This window comes from Calidris pugnax, unplaced genomic scaffold (genome assembly GCF_001431845.1).
Source record: "Calidris pugnax isolate Ruff unplaced genomic scaffold, ASM143184v1 scaffold95, whole genome shotgun sequence".
Classification (NCBI taxonomy): Eukaryota; Metazoa; Chordata; class Aves; order Charadriiformes; family Scolopacidae; genus Calidris; species Calidris pugnax.
Genome location: NW_015090885.1, coordinates 1555576 through 1571080, shown reverse-complemented (window position 1 = coordinate 1571080; position 15505 = coordinate 1555576). Strand labels below are relative to the sequence as shown.

At 38.0% G+C, this 15505-nt stretch overlaps 1 protein-coding gene across 5 annotated transcripts in view; it reads left to right on the top strand.

The window, feature by feature from the left end:
• ROBO1 (roundabout guidance receptor 1) overlaps nt 1-15505 on the top strand; it is a 736202-nt gene that overhangs the window by 669472 nt on the left and 51225 nt on the right. For all 5 annotated transcript variants that reach the window (XM_014947370.1, XM_014947371.1, XM_014947372.1 and 2 more), the window contains 7 exons: nt 2500-2624; nt 4542-4713; nt 7257-7462; nt 8946-9027; nt 9196-9364; nt 9466-9632; nt 13254-13375. In XM_014947370.1, coding sequence (XP_014802856.1) covers nt 2500-2624; nt 4542-4713; nt 7257-7462; nt 8946-9027; nt 9196-9364; nt 9466-9632; nt 13254-13375 — 1043 coding nt within the window. The remainder of the gene's footprint in view (nt 1-2499; nt 2625-4541; nt 4714-7256; nt 7463-8945; nt 9028-9195; nt 9365-9465; nt 9633-13253; nt 13376-15505) is intronic.

Here is a 15505-nt window from a genome sequence, read left to right as displayed (position 1 = left end):
TAATGGGTTGCTAACTTTGTGTCTGTTTTTACATGATGTAACGAGTTAAATCCCAATGTCTTCTTTCTTCAGTGACTGCATTAATTGAAAGTCAAAGTGTTCTATAAAAAAATATTTTTGTTTTAAAGGTCTCAAAGACAGAAGTTGTTCTTTCCTTAAGTGGATTATTATTTCAGCATCTTTTAGAATATATACATCACATACCACACATATGTCACCTAAGGTGTGAAGCAACCTGAAGTTAAAAAAAAAAACAAACTGAAAGTGTTTCCAGTATGGTGAACATTGAATGGAATTTAATAACAAAGTTTCACTTAACCCTGTTTTAATTCTTCTGACATTGAAGCTAATAGGGTTTTTTATTGTTTACCTTAACGGCAATAGATTTAGAATAACACATGTGTGCATAATATGCGTATGTAGAGAGAATAATATACATACAAAATACATATTTAGAATAATATCTAGAGAAATGTATACCTATGCCTACATTTTATAAATTCTATGATGGTTACCTGAAAAACTGAATTTTCCTCATTTTTTGTTTTCAGTAGTCCCTGAATGGTCATCTTCAGGTACTAGAATCACAAGCATTCAGCTATTTCTCCAGTGGTCCAAACCATTTTCCTGTCTTTATAGCTGTACCCACTCTCAAGTTCAAAAAAGTCTGAAACTTTATAAATCGTATGCACTAGCGCAGGATTTAGAAACCCTCCATTCTTTGTTGTGTGGTGTTGTGTCACAGCCTAGTACAGAACCAGCCGAGCCCTGAATTTCGCTATATGCTAAATTTATTCTCGTTATTACAATCCAACAGCATAACAAAGGTGCTTCACCCTCATCTCCATTTTCCCCATCATACCTTACAACCCTGTGGCAAACCCACAACAGTTTCACCTTCCGTTCTAAATTAAACATGCTGTCATGTCAAAGTCTTCCCATGTCTTCTTCCAAGGTATTGATTGAACATTTCAAAGCTAAACGTTTTGAAGTCTGCTAATTGCTGTAGGTCAATCTGACCACTTTGGATAGTTTCTTATCTCAAGAAATTCTAGGAAAGGTGGCATTTGCATCCAGACATAAATAATAATAGGTTGGGCTTTAAAAATTCCTCCCAAAGCAAGAGGGTTGTAGGAAGAGTATATTCTAGTATGAACTCAATAGGGAGCAGAGACACAAGGCAGGAGGAGCAGATAACTGAAAGTATTGGCCCACAGGAACACCAAAAGCAATTGTTTTAGAAAGGACTTCAAGTGCTATTGAATTAATTCTAGATAAAGCCACAATTACTTCATGTTTATAAAACACATTGAGTGATATCTTTAAATTATATGATTCACATTCTTTTTGAAGGAAATTCTTTTAAATACAGAATGTTTAGAAGGAAAAAAAAACAAAAACAAACACCCACACCAAAAACATTTGAGTTATTAAAGTCAGATTCAAAACATCCCCTTTATTCTCAACCCAAAGAAGAGGGAGAGCATAATTAGTTTTGGACAGATGATCAGAAGGAATTGGACTTTCATTTAATGCACATTTTTCAAGGAGTGAAAGTTAACAGCCTATAAAACAGGCAAGGTTTTTTTCTGTGCTAGCCCCATCAAGATATCTAATGCTGTCGTCTGAGCTGATTTTTTTTTTTTTAAATGTGACTGACATGATTTTTGACATTCTATTTACTCCTGGATGAAAGGGCTGTTGAAGTCTGTATAAATCAAACAGTTTGGACAATGCTGGCAGTATTTATAATGTTAGGCTGAGCAGATGTTTCAAATTTGCCTTCATTTGCATATATATTTTGTTTGAACATGCCCTTGCCTATGTAAATGAGGAAGACATTTAGCTCTGCTGTTCCTTTAAATTCATTCCTCTTCAGTAATTGGACTGAAGATTTTAAATGGTTATAATTTGTTCGAACGTATTTCTGGGGCTTTTGACTTGAAATTTTTTTGAGACCTTGACTGCATCAAAAGTCTCTTATATAAGCAATTAAAGCCGTTTTCTCTCCTCAGCTTTCCTAAAGCAAACGTGATGACTTTTGTGCATGTAAGCCTGAAATCATAGTTAACAGTGTTTATTGCAGCCCTTGACAAAGTGTGGCCTGTGGGCCAGTTGTCCTTCAGAGATTTCTCCATTCTGATTTATGGTTTTACTCCTCCTCTAAAACCCAAATTGTAACAAATTTGTTCATATTGGTGATCACTGCTCTGCAAGTTGTCTCATTAAGTCAGTGGCACTTACTTTGCAGAAGTGGTCAGTAATAAAAGCACATAATGCACAGAGTTTTAATTGATGTCCAGCAACAGAAGAGATGATCTGAGTGATGCTGAAGCTGTGGGTGTTAGAGACTGATGTGTCTTTGTGCTGCCTCTCCTGAAAACTTAACTATTCTGTTTTACACCATTTAATGCCACTAAGCAAATTGTGCTTTCAAATAGGCTAACTTCTTCTGATAGTAGTGTGATTTAATTTTTTTTTTCGGTATTTTCCTTTCAGAGCCTCCACAGTTTGTTGTAAAGCCTCGAGATCAGGTGGCTGCACTGGGGAGAACGGTGACTTTCCAGTGTGAAGCAACTGGAAACCCTCAGCCAGCCATCTTTTGGCGGAGAGAGGGCAGTCAGGTAAAACAGCCTTTCTATCCCTTCTTCTTGGGAGTTTCTTGAAGAGATGATGTCAGATGACAGAAATATATTTTAATTATTGTTTTAAAGATGTGGAAAATAGGTCTACAGCTCTTCTTTGCTTCTAAGTCACATGAATGCTAGGAGATGTCAGCCTTACTTAGAGAGGATATCTGTGTTTAGCTCAATCTCCCATTTTCTCCATGAATGTAAAAAATCTATGAAACAACTAGAAACATTCCGCGTTTCACTACTATGAAAATCTTTTTCACCTAACAGGGAGAACTTTTAAGAGATGAAGAGATGACTAATGCTGAAGTACATTAGACCTCCCAAACACTCCTGAATTTTCATAAAGCTTGGCTCTGGGTTTATGGTGCAGCTCTCAGTTTGCCGTGCGTTTGTGTGCATCTGGCAAAGGAAGCCATTTGCTCTGTTGATCTGCATCCCTGCTTGGGTGGGACTCTGGTTTGGGGCGAAGGAGATCCACTTTCCCCCTCAGTCAGTTGGCTGACAGGTCATACCTGAATAGGTCATTTTTTTTTCCTCCCAGCTTCCTTATTTGAATGGGAGGGAAAAATATTTTCAGCTTCTTTGTAAAGGATCTTGAAAGCCGGTGGGTGAAACACAATATAGCACAGCAAAAGAATCACAGTTTTCTTTCAGAGACATCTTTTGAAGGAAGGATGTGACACAAAGTATTCTTTATTGGAAGGAAAGAAGGAATATGGGATTCTGGTTTTCCTGTGAATGAAGGAATGAATGGTGTAATAGCATATGACAGGGTTCTTTGTGTTACAAAACAATAGGCCAGAGAAATTGAGAATGCTTGAGATTGGCTTCTTTACTCCATTTGCAACATTTATGTCTAAATACCTAACTACAACTAGACTGCTAACCAGATGTAGATTATAATCTTCAATGGTGTAAGTATACAGTATATTATGTTTGTAATTTTGTGTGACCTGTTGGTTTTTTTCTTTTTTGCCAAATATTGTCTAGTACATAATTTTTCTGGCTCCTTTTTGACTCTGCAGAGTGGTAACCACTTGTGATGATTGAGGGAACTGGAGGAGGAGGTCAATGGATAGGGTTTGCTAATACTGAAGTAGAGGATGTTGTGTCTCATTCCTTTGGATGATTTTTGGAAATGCAAAATGCAGCTAGGCAAAAAAGAGAGATTAAAAAATAGCCTCTGTGACCTTAAAGTATTCTCATTGACAAATTGTTCATCCAGAGGAAGAAATTCAAAATTTCCTTTAGTGCAAAGGACTTGTATTATTTTGATTGCAGTTCTGGTTTTTGACCACTGTTGGTAAATACTATGTACTTCATACCAAAACTGTCTAAGTAGAAACTGGCATAGGATTTCATTTTCTATTGTAAGACTCGTTATAGAACACAAACACTATGATTAGAGAGATGTAAGCAGCATCTCTTTTTAAAAACTGCTCTATTCTTAGGAAGGTAGAAGTTAAAATACAAATAAGTGAACCAACATCTGCATTGAAATGAAATAAATAGTATGCCCTGGAGTAAGTTCTAAAAAAGGCGGTTAAAACAAATTACTTAGGTTCACCACAGTTGCTTGCACCATTATGGTATCTGTAAATATCACATCTTTGCTAGTGCCTATTAAACTTTGTGTAAAGCCCAGCATTGACCATAGAGGGTGTTAGAGCAATTCCAAAAGACTTACACAGTCATATGTACATATCTGCATCTATTTAATCACAAAATATCCTATAAAAGCTATTCCCATTGTGGTGTGGACATGCTTATTATATGAAGAGCAGAATGTTTTAAGTATAATGTAAAAAAAATAATTTGTTTAGATGTATTGAAGTTAAGATTATTGATATTTGAATTTATTTAACACTTTTTTTCCCCCCACTTTCTTTCCTTTACATCTTGTAGAATCTGCTTTTCTCATACCAGCCCCCTCAGTCATCCAGCAGATTTTCAGTTTCCCAGACAGGAGACCTCACTATCACCAATGTCCAGAGATCTGATGTTGGATACTATATATGCCAGACTTTAAACGTTGCAGGAAGTATCATAACAAAAGCCTACTTGGAAGTTACTGATGGTAATGATCCTTTATTTTTAATTTTCCAAATTTTTATTTTTATTTGAAGGCAGCAGTGGGTTGATATGACTCTACTTTGAAATCTGCTTTGTATTAATGCAGATTGCATGTGTCTTTGAACATTAAAATCCTGTTTTGGCCATCTCTGTCAGGGTTTTAAAATGTTGGATATCAAGTAACACTATATTTCCATTTTGTATTTAGTAAGTATGCTTCGGTTTATGGATTTTTGTCTGATCTCTTAATTTGTCTGGCTATTTTTTAGCTTCCCTCACTAGATTTAGTTTACTTTCAGATTGCTTGCTACCCTGTCTTTTATTGTGTGTGTTCCTACTATTGTGTGTCTGTTTGCTTAGCATCTCCATCTACCTGTTTGTCCTCTGTTTTTTAATAATGCAGTATAGCAAGAAAAAAACCTCGACCCGTATGGAAGTCAGTAAAATAACATACAAATGAATATAATTATACATTCCTTTTTAGGAGCAGTTAGGAAAAGATTAAGATGAAAAAGCTACAGGGAACATGACTGCAAACAGTAATATATGCTGATGTGAGGCCAGTTTGCCAATTTTGAGAAATACTTCATATTTTTAATAGCAAGGATACACAGGAAAAATAATAGTCTTAGCACTTATGGAAAAATGGGTAAGTCTGTGGAGGACTTTGAAGGGAAGAAAGCTGTTGTCTGAGAAGAGTTTCCATAAACTAGGTCTTTGCCCTATAGAAAACACAGAAATAATGGAATACTAGAAACATGCATTGAACCTGGAAAATAAAATTGTTTATCTACACCCACTGTATTGAGATTGTTCAGAGGAATAAGACTGTATCCTTTCTGTTTTCTCACAAGTGGTAAGCCACGTTTCTTAATCCACTTTTACACATTTTGCACTGGAGAGAAGGCTGTGTGAGGATGAGAAATAAATTTTAAAAGGAAAATAAGAAAATCTGGTAGTTTTTTTGTTAATAAATTATGCTATCTGAACTTGGAAAAAAATAAAATTAATTTAAATATATTTCCTTTACTATGGCTATATGCTCTGCATTGATCTGATGGGTAGTTGTTTTGTATAATGTCTTGGGACACTATTTTTTGGTATTTTTATAAGTGAAGGCAGGATATGCAGAATGATACCCTAGTATTCCTGAAGGTAATAGAGTATGCCATCAACTTCAGTGGTGGTTAAAGTAGGCATGGATTTCAGTGATGTTAGATTTCTCCTGTAGAGCACAGATCAGTCAGCCTCTTACCACTGACAACTGCAGAGCTCTTTACAAAACTTCTCAAATACAAACCCTGAGCTTATTTTGACTGTCTCTGCAGAGAAAGGTACTAATGGCCTCACAGTGCATTGCAGTTCATTACAACAGGTTGGGACAAGAAGCAAAGGATAAATTATGCAGTTGAAAACACAGAGTGTCATTTGAACATGCAAATGAAATTACGGGAGTTGGAATTTAGCCAAAAAAAGCAGTACTAACACCCTGTCTGTTGTTATGAGAAGTGATTTAGAAATATCTGATGTTCACAAATTATCAGAACTTCAGGTTTATATTTCAGCTACCAAACCAGTTTTTAAATTACATGAGTCCCCATGATAGTACTGAACAAATTTATGTTATTTAAAGTTGTGGCTATTTTCAGATGATCAGTCCATGCATGATACAGGTAGAGGAGGTCACTGAAACACAATCAGATAGCTTTTACCTTTTTTTTTGACTATCCGTTGGATAATGGAAAAAAAAAACCTCGTGTAGACAATCATTCTTTTCTTGTGTGAAGAATGAGACTGCTTTATACCTTTATGTGCACAGTTATTAAATAACCCATCGATAACATTTAATTTTCATTGTGTGAAAGATGCATTAGAATTGATGCAAACATGTTGTGGGATTCTTTTCATGACTTTGAAGTCATATTGACAGATTAAGTCATCATAAAAGTAAAACTCAGACACTACTGGGAAAATATTACTTGAAAATTTTTAAGATGGCCCTATTCATTAGCTTTGTGTTTAGTTTACCCTACTCCTTGGGATCTCCCAATCAGGAGACAGCACCAAGATGGTAAACAAAATTTTTTTAAGAAATGCGTATTTGCCAGGTTATTCCCTGCCTGCCTACTTCCATTTTCTCTCTCTTTGAATGCTGGAAGTCTGAATTCTGTGGTACAGGCCTGCTACATGGTAGAAGATGAACAAGATGAAATCTGTGCCTTGCAAAGAATTTGGGAAGTCCTTTCTCATTACATTACCACTTCATAAAGACATTTGAATCAGAGAATGCCTAGAATGCAATACTGCTATGTAATATGTAATGCTTCTTTACTTTCTGAAAATACTGTGTTGTGTATTATTTTAAAATTCTGTAAAATTCTGCACCATTATAATGCACCCTGCCCTGAATAATGCGTGCCTCCAACTTTAATTACTTGTTTAATTACCTTTAGTTTGTTTCAAAGCCTCAAGCAACTGCTGTTGCTTAGATGATTAGAAAATTGCTTCCAGTTGCAGAAATCCCTTTCCTGTTGTTTCTTCTGGCAGTGATTGCAGACCGACCTCCCCCTGTCATTCGGCAGGGTCCTGTGAATCAGACTGTAGCCGTAGATGGTACTTTAGTACTGAACTGTGTGGCCACGGGCACTTTAATGCCCACTATTCTCTGGAAAAAGGATGGGATCCTCATTTCTACCCAGGACTCTCGCATCAAGCAGTTGGAGACAGGAGCATTACAGATCCGATACGCCAAGGTAGCTTGAACTGGCAAACAGGTTTTCTTGTTGTTTGCTTCACTTAGTTTTTTTTCACCTCCGGGCACTTTTGATTCTAAATCCTACATTTAGAATTAATGAAATGTTAAATAACTGTATTAAAATATTTGATACTTCATGCTTTCAGATAGTTCATTCTTTATGCTTAACACCTTGGCTTATTCTGCCTAGGGCACATTATTTCAGATTTCATAAGCAGAAATACTTTTAAGAGGAATTAATTAAGGGAGTTATTTGGTACTTAAAACATGAAGGGGAAAGCAAAACTTGTATTTCAGTAAGATGAATCCTTAAATTATTTGGGCTTTAGCACTAATAGATTAAAATGATCTAATTATTTCAAATGTTTATAAAGAAAACCTTTATTTAGCATACTGCAGTAATAGAGCCATTTACACAGCTTTTTCAAAACAGTTTTTAAATTTTAAACATATTCACTTGACAGTTAAAATGGTTAACCACCTGTCAAATACCTGGCTTCCTGAGGGAATTATAGCAAGTACCTGGTCAATAGAGCTGGTCACGCCTCACACACTGTAAAATGTTTTAAAATGTTGTTAATTTTTAGCATACTGGCTATTCTCTGCTATCTTTTCTGTGGTTTGAAATGTAGTAATTTTTTCAAATTGGGCTGAATACATGACTTTACTATGCTCCCTAGAGTTGCCCTGTTACCAATTACAAGTTACACTGGCTTAAAATTTGAACCTTTGATTTTTGAGCACTTTCATTCAGCTCATCTGTTGAGTCTGAGACCTTAGAAGGATAGCATTTCTTTTTTGGGGAAAAAAAAAAAGAAACTCTTTTGAAATGCGATTAAGTCGCATATGGACAAATAATCCAACATTCAGAACTGGATGAGAATAGCATATGGAGATTCCTTTTTGGGTCTGCTGTAGAGTGAAATTTATACTAACACAGGGAACCCCATATGCACAAAGCCCCAGATTCCTTTTTGGGTCTGCTGTAGAGTGAAGTTTATACACAGGGAACCCCATATGCACAAAGCCCTGTGCAATATTTTGGCGTTGTTGTGAGGATGACATGTTCTCCGGTGCTGCAGTCCAGACAAATCCCTGGGAGTTAGTTAGGCAGAAGGCTGACAGTTGCATGGGGTCTTGTCATCTCAGTTCCTTCTCAATTGATCTGTTAGGACCTCTGCAGAGTAAGGAATAAATGCTACAAGGGTTGACCTTCCGTTGTTCATTACAGAATAGCTAACATTAAATTAGAATGTGCAGCTCTCACAATTCTTTAACGAATGCTCAGGTATAAGTATCCATTTTCATTTTGCGGCACGTAAAATCATAACTTGTAATGGAAGAAGTTTCTGGTTTGAAGTTTTTGCAGCCTAATAACGTCTATCCATATTCATGGGGGAACATAGAGAGCTGTAATTACTTTTCTAGCCCGCTGAGTGCCTGATTGTTTCAAATATTTATTCTTCTCTCTTCCCACCCAGCTGGGCGACACTGGTCGGTACACCTGCATCGCTTCAACCCCAAGTGGCGAAGCTACATGGAGTGCATACATAGAGGTCCAAGGTAAATCAATTAGGGTCTCTCTGTGTGGAGAAAATACGTAAAGGAAAATCAGAAATTGAAATGCAGAAGTTATCTGAGCCTGTCATAAATTGTCAGTGCAGATGTGAACAGAATTTAGCTTACAGCTGCTTCCTGCCTATTACTCAGCATTTCTCTCTCCTTTGTCAGAGTTTGGCGTCCCGGTGCAGCCACCAAGACCCACCGACCCAAACTTGATTCCTAGTGCTCCATCAAAACCCGAGGTTACAGATGTCAGCAGAAATACAGTCACATTGTCATGGCAACCTAATTTGAATTCAGGTGCAACGCCAACCTCTTACATAATTGAGGCCTTCAGGTATGTAAATCTCATGTGATCTGGCTGTACTTAACACTTATATGTAATACGTTGTTAAAGAAGCACGTGCTAACCTGCTATTGTGTGTGTTCTATCCTTAGCCATGCATCTGGTAGCAGCTGGCAAACTGTAGCTGAAAATGTGAAAACAGAGAGTTTTGCAGTTAAAGGGCTAAAACCTAATGCAATTTATCTGTTCCTTGTGAGGGCAGCTAATGCATATGGACTAAGTGACCCAAGCCAAATATCTGATCCAGTGAAAACTCAAGGTAAGCATTTGATACTGAACATTTTAAGTGTCCCCAGTGTCTGTCACAAGTTGACTGAGCAATACCAGATGCAGGGATTCTGGTAGCTTTTGACTGTCTGCCTATCCTGACTATGATATATACTAGATAGCAAAATTCAGTCTATATAAACTTGCATTTCTCTATAACATAGACTCTGAAAGCTGCTTAGACAGCATATTGCATTGCCTAAGGGAACCCTAGTATCTCTTATTCAAAGATAGTTACATCTTGCAGAATAGCTCTTGTTAGCAACAGAAGTAATCTCAGATTTTTTTATGTTATCACGCAAATCCTCCAATTCCATGGAAATGTTATTATTATGTCCAGTGAATCAAATGAGGCTTAAGACTGAGACAGAGAGAGAAACAGCACATAATCTAGGTTGGTTTCTGCTGCATTAGGGAAGAGAAAAGTTTAGAATATGAAGGAATCAGGCGTCATGGGCCAGTCAAGAGGAGGTTTTGGCAAGCTATTAAAAGCATTTCAATAGTAAAACTATAGAAAGTAAAATAGTACAGATGAGAGACCATGATTACAGATAGCCAAGTGGAAGAAAAGGCTGAGTAGTAGTGGATGATGGAGTCATCCACTGACTCCAGCTATGGCTAGAGTCCAACTATAGACTAAAACCAGCTATGTAAAATTTAAAATAACTTTGTGTCCCCTGTAGAAATTAAATGACACTTATGGTGGTCTACAGGACATAGCAACTTGGCAGCCTGCATTTTTCTAGTGGAAATACTTAGATTCTGGAGAAAAACTGGACAAAATATTTTTCAAAGTAAATGTGAGAGATCATCTTTCTTTTTCTGCTTTTCCTACTCACTGGAGAAATTGGCCCATTGTCTTATTAAGTGTTTTATGTTTCTTTCTTTGCATAAGTAAGTACATGTTTGTTTTTGAAAGGAAGTTCCGTACAAGAAACAAAGCATTTTCCTTTGATGACTTCTCATTTTTTCTGAAGTTGCTCTAAAAGCAATTCTTTCTCATCTGCCCTGAGGAGGGAACAATTTCACATTGCTGTCCTTTGTTATTGTGCATTTCTCCTGATGGGTGACAATTTCAATAGATACATATTTAGACAGCAGAGTTACAGCCACATGGAAAATAGGGATTTCATGGGTTCCTAAATCTGTTACCAAGGAGAGATTTCTGTATTCCTGGGAATAAGGCAATATGTGTAGAGGCAGGCTGCAATGTTCTGCACGAGTCCATTTTTCATGCAGCGTAGTTTCAGTCCTGGAGATGAGATGAGGGCAGTGAATGTCCCAAGTGAACTGATCACTGACCTGACTCTGATAAACAGCGAATGAGGCAGTGTTCTGTTTGCTCAACAGAACTGAATAGTTTATAATGGCATGGAAAACTTTGCTGTCCTCTGGGCATCTAGTAGAGCTGAAGACCTGAGAACCACAGAAAGACTGAGTGAAAATAACAATCAATAGGTAGATAAAATTGTCATTAATAGTAAGAAATGTAATCAAGTGTCAAGTTCTTTACAGCAGTTCCACTCTTCTTCCAATATTCTTTCAGTTTTGTGTAACTTGTGGTCTAGATAAGTAAGTTCAAAGATTTCCCAGTTCACTTTTTTCTGGGAAAAGGTAGTATAGTCTTGTCCTAAATGCATGTCCAGACCAGGAACCTAACCTACCTTCATCTTTGCACTTTACCAACTTCAACAACAACATGCTTAGGTGTTCTCACTGGCAGTCCCTGTCTTGGAAACTTGGAGCTGGAACAAGAAAACACATGTATTGTACAGCCCAGATGTGCAAGTGGCTGAGCCTATTAATAGTTTGATTCATATTGTTGATGACTCATCTTTTATGACTAACAAGAGATAGAACTAATTATTCCACTGACTTTCCTGTTACATTCTATGCAGAGTGATATCTAGGCAACTCTCCAAACAGAAGCTTCTATCTTTAATGCTTTCATACTTTGAGGGGAGGGAAATACTCTGATAAATGGACTGTTCCTCAGAACATACTACATGTGGGTACAGCAGTGACTCAGTGGAGGTTTTTTGGTTTTGTTTTTATCAGTGTTCCTTGCTAAGAATCCAGATTTGTCTCCCACTGACTGCACGCTAACCTCAGTTTGCTTCTTTAACTTTGAAGAAGTGCCATCTTCTTGTAAATATGTTGAGGAAACTGTATGATAAAAGTTCAAAGGGCCATAGGCTTTGTATTCCCAAATGGGAACTATATTTCTGGAAATAAAGTTGTCTTCATGCCTTGTCCTAATGCAGTGTTACAATGTTGGGGGTTGTTTTTTTTATTTAGAGAAGACCAAAACGGTGGTAAACTGGGAATATGATCACCATGCAAAAAGCATGCTTTACAGCTGTTGCGTTTGCATTTTGTAAGTGTCTTCTATATCAGGACCAACTGCGCCATCCAAATTTCAGCTTTCAAGATAGTCTACACACCAACAATGACTTATTACAGGAGTTGTAGTGGTACATAAATATAAATTCAATTTCTGTGTACTTTGGCACTTCTTTTAAGCAGACAAGTATGGAAATTTCCAAGGTCTTCAGAGAATAGAACCCTTGAAGAGTTCCTGATCTTGCTTTGTCACCAGAGGAGATCAGGCAGGGAAGTAGTAGGCCGGAGCAAAGTTTATCTAGTGCATTATTCTGTATCTGAAATTAGATTAATTTAAAAACTTTCCATGAATTTCCCAGTCTGTGATTTTTCGCCATAGTCAGCATGATATTTGTTTAAAATAAAGTGATCAAAGACAGATCTATGAAATCAATGCAGAAACTACGTTACTCTGCTGTCCATAGTGCGTGTGTATTTTAGACACCCTATTAGTGTGATTGCTCTGTAAGTTTTATACATGTCTGACAGTCATTCCATTTCAGTTAAACATGCTTTTCAAGGGCTCTGCATGCAGAAAATATGTATTTCTGTTGTACCATTGCGTATTTTGAGAGGAATTTGTCCCTTCATGCGTATGAACAATTTTTAGCTATAAGATAGACCAAATGTCAGAGAAGAGCCAGACAGCACTCAGCTGTGCTCTGCCTCCTGTTTACAGAAGTCACTTGCCATCAGAGAAGCTACAGCCCCATGTACAACCCCAGCCACTTGCCATCAGAGAAGCTACAGCCCCATGATTCGTTTTCCTTTTCTTCAGCTGTTACATTTATTTTGTAATTAAAAACAGTAACTTTGCACATGAATTTATTTGAAGATACAGCTTCTGCTTTTGCCATTCTTTACAGGTTTCCTGGTCTTTTGAAATTTGCAAAGGATAATAGAATGTTTTCTCCTCCCAGCAGGAAAGAATAAAGAGATGCTGCTATAATCATTTACCAAAGACATCCCTGAGTGTGGATTTTCTCTTTATGCAGCATTTCCCTCCTGTTTGTCGAAGAAAATGCAGTGCATTGATTTGGTACTACCTAAGCATTGGTGATTTGATCAGAAAAATATTTCATGTAGTTTTTTCTTACAGAATTTGGAAGTACTTAGGGTAAACTTTATTGGTGATAGCATCGTATACTTTATGATGTGTTCATTTGTATTTATATATTTTTATTTTAACAATCATGTATACTTGTGAGAATAGAATCTTAAATTATTACAGATGTTCCACCAACAAGTCAAGGTGTGGATCACAAGCAGGTCCAGAGAGAACTAGGTGATGTGGTCCTACATCTGCACAACCCTACTATCCTTTCTTCCTCCTCAATTGAAGTTCATTGGACTGTAAGTATTAATCTGTATCGTGGAGGTGGTTATAGATACTGCTGAATTGTACTGTTTGACTGCAGTGGAGTCACACTTTAAGAAGCTGTGTAGTTTGTATGCCTGCAAATGTTTTTCTCTGGAATGAATGTTACTTGGGCTTTGCTTTCCTACTTCATTAAATTTTGTCCCGTTTTCACCGTTTTGTGTCTCCGTAGAGAGTGCTGTTTGTAATATGGTGAGAGTTCTGGAGTCCTGCTCTGGAAGCTAAAGGACTGATCAAAGCCTTCTTGAGTCTTATCATTTGAAGCTTTTGCACTGCTTTCAGTAGGAAGTGTGTCAGTCCCCTAATGAGATAACATGGGCATTTCCCTGTCTGTCACTTACCGGTGGAGAGAAATACTGCATAATTCTGTTTGAAAGCGTTCCCTCTGTCCTACATACCCACTGAGAAACACACCCAAACCTGCATAGCCTCATCTGAACCTATTCTTTCCCAGGGTGCTGTGAGTATGCACAGTGCAGGGAGAAGAGATGAGAAGGGCAAATGGTTTTCAGATGTTGGCGTTGCTGTGGCGGGAGGAAGCAGGGGGTTGGCTGCATGGAGGATATAGCAGGGGAAATGAGAGAGTGAGGAAACAGTACTACAGGAGTCCTGAAGCACAGGCAGTGGGAACTTAGGTGAAAAAGATTCAAGTAGGCTTACAAGGCTGAGGCCTCAGTGAAAGAAAGGATTAGAAATGTAGTCCTGTACTGGGCACTGGTGAGGCCCCACCTCGAGTACTGTGTCCAGTTTTGGGCCCCCTACCATAAAAAAAGACATTGAGGTGCTGGAGCAGGGCAAGAGAAGGGCAACAAAGCTGGTGAGGGGGCTGGAGCACAAGTCTTATGAGGAGAGGCTGAGGGAGCTGGGGCTGTTTAGCCTGGAGAAGAGGAGACTGAGGGGAGACCTTATTGCTCTCTACAACTACCTGAAAGGAGGGTGTAGAGAGCTGGGGGTCGGTCTCTTCTCCCAAGTCACAGGCAACAGGACAAGAGGAAATGGCCTCAAGTTACGCCAGGGGAGGCTCAGGCTGGATATTAGGAAAAAATTTTTCACTGAAAGGGTTATCAGACACTGGAATGGGCTGCCCAGGGAGGTGGTTGAGGCACCATCCCTGGAGGTGTTCAAAAGACGGGTTGATATAGTGCTGGGAGGTATGGTTTAGTGATGGTGATGCTTCTTGTTTGTTGTGTGGGTGTCTGTTTTTGTCAGTCAGGTTGACGGTTGGACAAGATGATCTTTAAGGTCCCTTCCAACCTAGAAGATTCTGTGATTCTGTAAAATGGCTTGCTGTGGGAGACATTTGGCAATCCAGAGGTAGAAATTAAGAGAAAGAACAGTACGGGAAACTGCAAGTACCAAGCAATGACATAAGAAAATGTAATTCAAAGAACAGCAGTTTTAAAATAGAATGCAGAATGAAGAAAAAATACGGGATAATTGTACTGGGTGCAGGAATAAATCCAAAAAGAGTGAGCTTTAAGGTCTTTTTAGGACTTCCATCTGAAAGTGTCAATATATTGGCAGGGACAGTGTAGGAGAGCACGGGGTGTAGCCCCTGCCATGCCATGGCAGAACATTTTGAACAGGAACAAAGGGCAGTTTGACTTTGTAGAAGAGCCCTAGCCCGATGGAGTCCTGGTCCATGATCAGGGCTCTTCGGTGCTGCAAGAGAACAAATAATACCTGCTGTGTTGCATGGTAATTACGCTGTCACCTGCAGTACGGCCACCTGCGGCAGGCAATCTCCTATTTTAACTAAGAACGTTAAAACATCTTTAAGGTTCCTGGCACGATTTTGTTTGACCTTTACTTACAGAACAACCTTTTCCAGACAGGCGTTTTTATCAGTCTCTTGGGTGGCCTGTGGCTTTTCTGCAATTTCAAAAATAAGCATTACCTCAGTTTCAGCTAACACACGCATTCTTTATGTGATTATCAAAAATGAAGAGTGTTGCTTTTGGAGTAAAATTGCAAGCAAACAGTTTTATTATATCACTGTATGAGACTTTTGAAGGCAGGGAAAATCTGATGCACTTCTAAAATTTTGTTGTTGTTGTTATTGGACTTTCTTATTCATCAGAAATTGAAACCAGTAATTAAAAGAT